This window comes from Benincasa hispida, chromosome 9, assembly GCF_027475165.1.
Source record: "Benincasa hispida cultivar pf3 chromosome 9, pf3_genome.v1.1, whole genome shotgun sequence".
Classification (NCBI taxonomy): Eukaryota; Viridiplantae; Streptophyta; class Magnoliopsida; order Cucurbitales; family Cucurbitaceae; genus Benincasa; species Benincasa hispida.
The window spans coordinates 18,430,440-18,441,414 of NC_143486.1; the positions used below are offsets into that span (position 1 = coordinate 18,430,440).

Here is a 10,975-nt window from a genome sequence, read left to right on the forward strand (position 1 = left end):
TTTATGACAATAGGAACATGGACGTGTTCATTCATTCATATTCATATTTGTCCACATGCTTAAAAACTAAAATTATGTCAACACGTCCAGCCAATTGCTCGCACATGTTTTCTTAGAATGCTCATCAACGCATTCTCCTGGTCTTCATTATGCTCAAGGGAAATAATGACTGGCAGCTTTTCATTCTGCCCCAAAACGCATACTTTAGGTGATTCGGCAGGGTCTTCAATTCCATTATTAGTGGTTCTACTAAGGACGGTTGCGTTATTTTTCTTTCTTCTTTTACTATTGGCTCTTCTTCTTGGGTTGCGATCATCTCAACTTCCTTGCTTGTTTTTTCTATGATCGCATTACATGTCACAATGGATGCGCTCACATCCTCTTCTTCATTCTCTTTGTCAAGATTTTCTTCTTCAATCAAATTCTGGTCGTCGTTCGAGTCATGCAAGTCTTCTTCGTCAAGAAAATTCATGGCACAGATGATGTTGAACTTGAGCTTCTGTCCATTTATGCTCAAAGTGATCTCTCCTTTGTGCACATCAATCTGGGCACGACCTGTTGATAAAAATGGTCGCCCTAGGATGATGGACACATCTTTGTCAGCGTCGTAATCTAAGATGATGAAATCGGCTGGTAATATAAATTTGCCGATGGTGACCGGCACGTCCTTCACTTTCCCCTCTAGATGCACCAGAGATCTATCTGCAAGTTGGAGAGTCACGGTCGTGGGTGCAAGTTGCCCCCACATTCAACTGCTTAAAGATCGACAAAGGCATCAAGTTGTTGCTGGCTCCAAGGTCACATAATGCTTGCCCGATGTATTGTCCTCCAATGGAACAAGGTATGGTAAAGCTCCCAGGATCGCTTATCTTCGGTGGAATTATTGATTTCGAGCTCTATGTTAAAGCCACTGTGGCAAACTTACCAATGTCTCTCTTCTTGGTTACCATATCCTTCAGAAACTTCACGTATGCAGGCATCTCCTCAATTGCTTCACTGAATGGAATATTAATATGCAATTGTTTTAACATAGACAGGAAGCGTTGGTACTGTAACTCGTCATTCTTTTTCTTTTTGAGTCTCTGTGGGAAAGGTGGCAACTGCACTCTCATGGTTCCCTTCTATGTTGGCTTTGAGGTGGATGCAACTTCTGGTTCTATCACTTCTTCTTCTTCTTGAGTCACTGCAATTTCAGGTTCCAACGCAATGGGAACAGTCCGGCTAGGCTTCTTCTTTTCTCCCTCCACAATTTTTCCACTCCGCAATGTCACGACTTGACATTGCTCTTTACCTGATCCCCCCGGGTTGCGTGGGAGTTCTGTTGAACTTAGCAGAGCCCCTTGCGGTCTGTCTTTTAGCTCGCTAGCAATATGGCCCATCTGTAATTCTAGATTGCGGATGGATGTCGCCTGGCTTTGAAGCACAGTTTCGTTTTTCTCTATATACTGCTTCAACAAGCTTTCCAAGGAGGAAGATTGCGTCGGTTGTGAGCTCTGGCTTGACTGCTTGTCTGATCGTTATTTCGCGAGAAGAATCCCGGTGGCCCTTCTTTTTGTGCCACAGATTGAAAATTCTGCTTCTGATTCTTCCGTGCAAAATGGGGTGGTTTCTCCACTTAGGGATGTAGCTATTAGAAAATGGATTATTTTTCACAAAGTAAATAGACTGTGGGTTCAGTGGGCATTCTTCCATTGCGTGTCCATCACCACAAGTCGCACACCTTGCGGTGTTCTGATTAATTGCATTTACTTGCCCATTTTGTGGTGTTGGACTGTTGATCGCGATTCCCTGAATCAGGTTCATCATTGCGGTCATCTGATTTTGTAGTGAAACAATAGCACCATTGTTTGCGTTGTTATCCTTGATTCTCAGTCTCTGATCGCTCTCTCTCCAATCCTCGTGGTTTCTAGAGATGTGATCCAAGATGTTCTTAGCCTCATCATACGCCTTGTCGAGCAAACCACCAGTGGCTGCCGCATTGGCAGCAGTCTGCGAAGCGGGATTTAAACCGTGATAAAAGATTTCCATTTGAAGGCAGTCTGGTAATCCGTTGTGTGGACAGTCTCTGACTAACCTCTTAAACCTCACCCAGACATCGCTGAGCGATTCGTCCATATCTTGTTCAAAATTGGTGATTAGTTTCCTTCGTATAGCATTTTCAGTAGGTGGAAAATATTTCTTCATAAATTTCTCTACGACCTATTCCCATGAAGTGATATCTCCCGGCTCGAGGGAATACGCCCATTTTCTTGCCTGATCACAAAGAGAAAATGGAAACAGAGTTAGTCGAACTTCTTCGACAGAGATGTTCGGGAACACAAAAGTATTGCAGATTTCTATAAAGCTACGGAGGTGGGCGTGCAGGTCCTTGCCATGCTGTCCTCCGAATTGTCCTGCAGTCTGGATCATCTACAGCATCACCAGTTTCATTTCGAATCAGCTTCCATCAAGGGCAGACCTCATGATTCCTGGAGAGAAATCGTAGAGGTTTGGCGATGCGTAGTCCCTAATGGGCCTATTACGATCGTTTGCCAATAGAATTGGATTCGCCATGACGTTGTTCTCATTTGGTGCTCCGTTTCCAAGCTGCTCCGCCATATCTTCTTTATCTGGTTGTTGTTGTTGGCGGCTGTTTCTGAGTCTTCGTCTGAAAGTCCTCTCAATCTCCAGGTCGTAATTCGCCAAAGATTGAGAGCTGCAAAGAAATCAGAAAAATTACCGTTAGCACATTGATTTGCCGAAGACCCCGACAACGGCGCCAAAAACTTGATGCGTTATTTTATGAGGTGGAATTATAGGTGAAATGTGATGATGAAAATGGGTTGAGCAATCAAGTTTTCTCAGTGGAATCTAAGTGTAAATCCCACTGAGTTCCTGGTAAGTCCAGGGTCGAACTCAAGGACTTGGGAAAGCAATATGCATTGGTAATTTCTCAGAAGATTTGCGGTAACCAAATAAATCAATAATTGTTGGGATTGTTGTTTGCGGTAATAAAAATAAACAAATGCGGCAGAGTTTCGAAAAGATTTGATAAAACGAAAGATGTGATGAGCATGCGGTGAACGGGTTGAGAAGGGTTCGGCTAACACTTCCTAGGATGCGTTCATGTTATGCGACCATGGTACATACATACAATAGCAAACCATCTCTCGATGCGAATGCTACAGCTTCTAAGGCTAGAACGCATGTGATATATGCGATGAGTCTATAGAACCTACACATAAGCCTCTATTCTTATCCATGCGATGAAAAAATGACACACACACAAATAAGGCGACCACATAATATCATAACCTATCTCTAGGGTCCAAATAGAGCTTATTTCTAAGTCCCTATCTCTTGTTTATGCAGATCTAATCTTGCTCTCTCGAGTCTAGATTCTAATCTAGCTCTCTCAAGTCTTAGGTTCTTTCTTTAGACTCTCTCTCTCGAGTAGCTCTAAAAGGATGTTGGGCACGACATAAAACAAGATAATCGCAAGTAATAAATATCCTAGGTCATGTTAGCTCAGTTTTTCTCAACTCATTCGACAAGTTTAGCCACTCATGTGTGCTAAGAGAGTGAACAGATGTACAATAAGAACTTCCATTGTATAAATATAAAGTTGAAGTAAAAAATAACAATACAAGGAGAAAATAAAGAGCCTGGTACCAATCTCTTGCTTCTCAGGCTTTTACACTGTCTTTTCTACACTTGTTTAAAAGATAATTTCGGTCTCGTGAGAGTCGGCCTGCTCTCTACTTTCTACGCCTCCGGGTTCTCTCTGAGTTGCCCTGAGCGATCTTCCGGCATCTCTACTCTTGTCTCGCTCCGCCTTAAAAATAAAAGAAAACTATGAACATGGCTAAAGCTATGAATTGCTGAACTGGTTGAACCGAACCCCTTTTCTGAAGGATGCATTCGGTATTTATAGAGCTTCCAGGGTGAATAGTGGCTTCTCTCTTACGATTGCACAAATGGGATGGCTTTAATTCTCTGATTGATGCGCCGAATATTTGTCATCGAAAAGCTAAGTGTACTTGTTATCGTTAGCGGCTTGTCAACTTAATTCGGATTTGACTGTCATCAGCTTTCTGTCCTATCGTGATTAATTATGCTTTTCACCCAGATGTGCCCACCAAGTTGCGTCGGCTCTATGCAGCAATCCTTCTTGAGCAGATGTTTGCGAACACAAATCACCGCAAAGCCTTACGGTAATGCTGCGTTCGACCGTTGATTTCTTGTGATCGCGCTTTTCGCCTTGCATCAACGCATATTCTGCATAAAAATACAAAAATTAACTGTTTCTATGCGATGAACGCATATGATCGCAATGTTATAAACTTAATGCTTTTTGGACGAAATCTAACATATTTTATCAATGAAAATCTTCATTGTTTAATAACTTAGCACTGTAATAACGTGCATTTCTGCCCGTTATCAGTCTTCCAACTTAAGAGTTTGAGATCAACATATAGTAGTGTAAGTTTGCTTGCTTCCCAAAGAAATACTTCCCCGATCTTTTATGCAGCAAGCATATTCCTAAAACATCCTTTTGCTTTTCTAAACATTCTTATCTTTCAAATTCAGAAATGCATTAGAAGGTTCACTCTTTCTAAAATCTCTTTTTCTAGTATGTTATTTCTTAATGTTCTTTCATTCGTCAATTCAGGTAAATCACCTTTATTTTGATTTTCCCCCAAGGGTGTCATGCGAACATCTAACTACGAGCAAGTAATCTTCACGATTAAACTCTTATCTAAGCTATATATTTTCTTTTTCCTTAGGCTTAGACATTGGAGTTTGGGATGTTCTTATGTTATTCTTAGCGTTGGTCTTTATTACCTACCTTCGTTTTGGCTTGCCCCTATGGGTATCATGCGGACATCTAACTATGAGTAAGTGCCATTCACAACCAAACTCATATCAGACTGGTTTTCCCTCGCACTGATAGTAAAGTTTGTTATTTTTAAATAAGTTTTTATATGTGTGAAATTATGAAAATAATCTTTATGAAAGTGAACGCATCAACTCGAACTTCTCCCCCCAAATTTTGTAGGCCAGCAAGGTTCTTATTGCTGAAAGAGAACTATAAGAATGCCTTAGAAAAATTTCAAAAAGAGGTTTGAGGTGAGGCTTGCACGCATGGAAAATCAAAGATATGTTTCTTAGAGAAGTTTCTAAACATAATTTTAACGCTTATCAAAATACCTTTTGAGTCATCTAACAATGGTATAGTCATCAAGGTATCAAGGCAGAATGCAAGACAAATAGCAACTAAGGCAGCATAAGGGAATTTTCAGTACAAACACAAATAGAAAAATATTGATAATGCATTCATAAAAGAGAGAATTGCATTCAATTCATAATATGATCATCAGATACAAAAGCGAGAACTGAAATTATAAAAGAAAGAAATAAACCCAACACCCTCAAATTTAATCACGAGGCGCTGCATTGTCCTTGCGTTCAAGAGCAGGGTCTTCATCCATAAAACCGAAGGGGATCAAGTAGATGTTGCAACAATAGAGAAGAGGCAAACATCCCCATCAGGACTTGACTGATGTATTTCATGGCAAAGTCAAGTTGGTCTTGATTTCTCTACGTCTGTCAGTGCAAATTAATGCAACATTCTAGCGCTGAAGGGTTGCTTGTTGTAGATGAAACGCTTCGAGCGATGCGACTATTGGTCTAAGTTGGTATTGGATGAACTTTTTAAGGTCATTTATGTTAGAGCTGGCGGCAGATGGTATTGAAAGATTTTGAGTGAAGCTCAAGTGTTTACTGCGACGTTCATACATCTTACCCACTAGATTTTGCGAATTATGGGTATTGTTGGTTCCAAGCCTAGTTGGTTCATAGATGGCTGCAAGGGGGTTAAATGTGGTTGCCAGAGAGTGGTGAGGCGAATGTAGAGAACTTACTATCTCACCAATTAGGTCCCTCTGTGTTTCATTATGGGCTTTTGGACCTATTGGCTCATAGACAGAAGGTAAGAGTTGGGTTTGGAGGTCTTGAGGTAGAAGAGGCAAGTTAAGGTCTTCTTCCTCGTGTTCAACTTTTTTAGGGAGTGAGGGAAGGCTCAGGTCCACAAATTTGGACTCTTTGTTCTCTAACGCAAGTTTAGCCTCAGATTCTTCATTAATGGAGGCTTCATTGCTTTGCTCCTCTTCTAATGTCTCAATTCATTTTCTTTTCCTTTCACGTTTTGAAGGTTGAGACTTAGAGGTCTTGGGTTTTGGTGGAAGGTCTGGTTGATGCAGCGATCCTCTTAACAAACACCAAATTAAATTCAAGTCCATTAGGCTTTCAACCTTTTCAAAGTCATCCTCCATAGGAATGCTAGCTTGCTCACACAATGCGAAAATCAACCACAAAAAATATAACTGGCTGCGTGGTTTACCCTTGACGCTCTTGAATTGTTCTGCTATGACCTGTCAACGTCAAGTGGGATGTGTTGCATGATGCAGTATGTGGCCAACACCCTTTCCCTCGACACTGTTTCATCATGCATGGTGGGCATAATTCTGTTCTTGACAACATATAGCCACATCTGTGTGTCTGGAATTAAGTATTTGTTAGCTAAAGTCATAACGCCCATTTGAGAAATTTGCCAGCTGCTTTCAAGCTTTACTATGACTCGGACCGCATGATCCAAGTGATGTGGAGTGGGTTGCTCAATGATGCGGTTTCCTTTAGTCTCTGGGTTATCTTTTTTGTTGAGCACTTCATTAATGATCCTAGGAGAGAAAAGAACTAGGGTGTCGCCAAAAACTTGATGCGTTGTGAATGTGATGAAATAATGGTGTATATTGCGATGGTGGTGTATGCATTGCACATGCAAGTTTTCCTAGTAAAATCCAAGTATAAATCCTACTAGGTTTCCTGGTAAGTCCAGGGTCGAACACAGGGACTACTGAGACAATATGCAACGGTAAATTTTGATTCCTTTGCAGTGACAAAAAAAACAATAAGTTGGTTAGTATGTTATGTAAAGTATAAATCCTATGCGATGGAATTGAGTAAAGAGTAAATGACAACGAAAGCTACAAGGAGTATGCAGGGAACGGGTTGAGAAGGGGTTTAGCTAATATTTCCTAAGATTGCATTCAAGTCAGGTGATCATGCTATACACACACAATAGCATGTCATCTCTCAATGCAAATGCTATAGTTTCTAATTTTAGGACGCATGCGATGTATACGATAATGTCTATAGGACTTATGTCTAAGCCTCTATTCTTGTCTATGTGATACACACATACACAAGGCAACCGCATACTATAATATCCTATTTTTAGGGTGCATGCGATGCATGATGGCAAACAGAACTTATCTCTAAGTTTCTATCTCTTGCTTATGCAGTTCTATTCGGACTTTCTCAAGCCTAGATTCTACCCTAACTCTCTCAAGTCTAGGTTTTTTCTTGAAACTACTCTCTCAAGTATATCTAAAGGGTGATGGATGCATACATAAGACAAGATGATCGCATAAAATGAAGATCTTAAGTCATGCTAGCTAAGTGCTTCTCAACCCATTCGAAAGTTTAGTTACTCATGCACATTGTGGAGAGATTGAACAGATGTAGAGATGCAAATTCCATTTTATAATTAAAATCAGAATACAAAACGACAATGGAAAGTAGGGATAGGGAGCCCAGTAGCAATGTCTTGCTTCCCGAGGCTTTTACACTGTGTTTTACTATACTCTGCCCAAGATAATGTTCTTGCTTTCGTAAGAGTCGGCCCTCTCTCCGTTCTTAGCGCTTCCCGACAGTCTCTCGAGCTAATCAGGAATGGTCTTTCGGCGTCTTCTCTCTTCACTCGCCTTCGCCTTCTAAGTATAAGAATTACAGGTTGAAGGCTATCTATGATCTATCTTCTATGTATGTGGCAAACTATGTATATATCGAATTAGCAAAACTAGAAATCCGAACTTCTTTAACGAAGGTGGCCTTCGGTATTTATAGAGCTTCAGGGTGAAGAGCTTTTCTCTCAAATGATTGCAATGATGGGAGGTCATTAAATTTATGTCTGATGTGTCGATTAATGATCACCAAAAAGTTGAATGTACTTGTTAAAGTGTGTCGTTAACGACTTATCAACTAAATTCGGATTTGACCATCATCAGCTTTCTGTCCCATCATGATTTATTAAGCTTTCACATTGATGCGTCATCTTTATGCGGCCACCTTCTTAAGCAGATCTTTGCGAGCGCATACGATCGCATAGCTTTGCGGTCGCAATCCTCTAATGTGCTCAGACGCTGAATTCCTTTGATCGCAATTCTACTTTGCACCAATGCATTTTCCTGCACAAAATAAGAAAATTAGCTATTTTAATACGATGGGCGCATGCGATCACAATATTCTCAACTTAATGCGACTTTGACTTACTTCAAGATCTTTATTGTAGCCAAGAAAATAAAACTATAAAGAAAGATGATGACATAGCTTAACTCTATCATATGATTAATTATATTATTAAATTTTCTTGATCTCATCGGATGTAGTTAAGGATTTTATTTTGTAATTTTGAAAATTATATTCATTTATAGTTTATGTATCTCAATAAAATTTCTATAATCCATGCAATATTTTACCATGCATACAATTTTTTTAACAATAAATATTTAGATCTCTTATACATTATTAAATTGTGTACCATTTCTTTGTTTTGTCAACTAGTTCAATATGCTTGTTCAATTTATATATCAATTACATTATACAAAACTTCATCTTAAGATGCAATCATGGACTTAAACCCTATTATTACCTAACAATTTATATATCAATCATGGATTGACTAGCGAACAAAATTATATTAAAAAAATATTTTTATTTAAAATCTTTTGATAAAACTGTTTTAAATGTAATTTGAAAGTGTTTCAAAAACTATTTTAAATACTTGCCAAATACTCAAATGTTTTTTCAAAATGATTTCTTTAAAAAATAAAGACTGAAAAAGTCAAACAAAATATATTCTAATTTTTCAAGACTAAATAACTCAATTCACGCACCAAGCACTTTCTTATTAATTCTTTATGAACAAAAAAAAAAAAGTCATAATTTGAAAATATACATATAATAGATACTATGAAAGTACCCAAAAAAATTTAACTCACTCTTGATCACGTGACAATATATATTTAATAATTAATATTATAAGCCATTACTTGTCTACTAGAAGCAACTCAATATTATGAGGATCTTTGGCCAAATTTTATTAAAAAGGAACTTAATATTGTATACATTAAATTTTTTACATAATTTTAAGTTCATATTTTCAAATTAGCCCAGAATTTTTTTAGTTAGAATTGAATTACCATGGGAATGAACGATTAATAAAATTAATCGAAAAATAAACTGCTAATATATTGTTTTCTATTTTCCAATATTGAAAAAAAAAAAAAAAAACCGGTTCTAATACTTTAATGAGTTTGAACTTTGAAAAACTTTAAATCGAAATTATCGGAATTTTCTTTATTGACATTGAAACACATTATCCAAAATCGAAAGGGAAAGGGATATGATAAATTTTCCTTTTTAATTTAGAAAAAAGTTAAAATGTTTAAATTTATTTTCCTAGTAGGAAATTGATTCTCTCTACTATAAAAATAACTTTATGCCTTTCTCTAATATTCGTATTCGTTTGAATGAAAAATTTTGGTGGCTATTCTCTCTACCATTATTTTTCTCTGCCGTGATCGCTTTTTTCTTTTTTTCTTTTCGCCGACGAACTCCGCGAAGCACTCCGTTGAAGGTATAAACACTTATAACCCTAGATTATATTTTCTCATTGCATTCTTTAGTTTTCAGATTTGTTGATTGTTTTTTTTTTTTCCATTTGATTTTGATCATTGCAGGCATTGTTCTATATAAAACGAAGGGATAAATTCGTTTTGATTTGGAGATGTCTAATTGGAATCGAGTGAAGGTTTTGGGTAGAGGTTCTCATGGCACGGTGTTCTTAGCAGTGCCAATTAGTGCACCTTTTGATTTTGTTGCTCTTAAAGTAGTTTCGGTAGAATATGCTTATTCACTCATGATAGAAGAAACCATTTTGCTCAATTTTAATGGATGTCCCGAAATTATTCAACGCGTTGGGAGTGGTATCTGTTTTGAAGGGGACTCTCTTGATACTGTTACTTACAACCTTGCCTTGGAGTATGCTGCCGGAGGTAGTTTAACTGACTTGATTAGGCGACGGGAGAAATTGCCAGAGGTTGAGGTCAAAGAGTATCTCAAAATGATTTTAAGAGGCCTTTGTTGTATTCATGAGCGAGGGTATGTACATGGCGATATCAAACCAGATAATATTCTTGTGTTCCTTGATGATATTGGTAAAGTGAAGTTGAAGATAGCTGACTTTGGGCTTTCCAAGAAATGTGATGAGTTTGAGGAAGTGATGATATCCACTAATGCCAAACCAAGATTTAGAGGAACACCAAAATATATGTCGCCAGAATCCATTCTTTTCGGTAAGATCAACACTTCACTTGATATCTGGTCTTTAGGTTGTATTTTAATTGAAATGATTTCTGGAAAGCCGGTGTGGAGTGATTGTAAAACTCTGGGACAACTAGCAAAAAGAGTTGTGAATCAAATGGATTTACCAGCAGACATTCCAGATGAATTATCAAGAGAAGGAAGAGATTTTCTTTCAAAATGTATCGATCAAAAGTCTGAACAAAGATGGACGGCTAATATGCTACTCAAACATCCTTATCTTAGAGAAGAATATGAAGTTGATGAATTGCCTCCGACTCAGAATTTGCAAGATTTATCAGATATAGAATGGTTCAAAGAAGAGGATTTTTATGAAAGTTGTTTTGAGCTAAAGTCTCAAGATAAATGGATAAGTGACATTGACTTACTTCAAGATCTCTATCGTAGCCAAGAAAATAAAACTATAGAGAAAGATGACGACATAGATTAGCTCTATCATATGATCAATTATATTATTATAATTTTCTTGATCTAATTGGATTTAGTTAAG

General features: G+C 37.9%; 1 protein-coding gene across 1 annotated transcript; it reads left to right on the forward strand.

The window, feature by feature from the left end:
* Nucleotides 1-9,889: 9,889 nt before the first annotated feature.
* Nucleotides 9,890-10,915, forward strand: LOC120084592 (mitogen-activated protein kinase kinase kinase 20-like). Its single transcript, XM_090317013.1, has one exon. It carries the CDS (start codon nucleotides 9,890-9,892, stop codon nucleotides 10,913-10,915), a length of 1,026 nt encoding a protein of 341 aa, XP_090173139.1.
* Nucleotides 10,916-10,975: the final 60 nt, after the last annotated feature.

Bases quoted from the DNA above. Each gene is read 5' to 3' on its own strand.
- LOC120084592 (XM_090317013.1), top strand. From the start codon at position 9,890: ATGTCTAATTGGAATCGAGTGAAGGTTTTGGGTAGAGGTTCTCATGGC.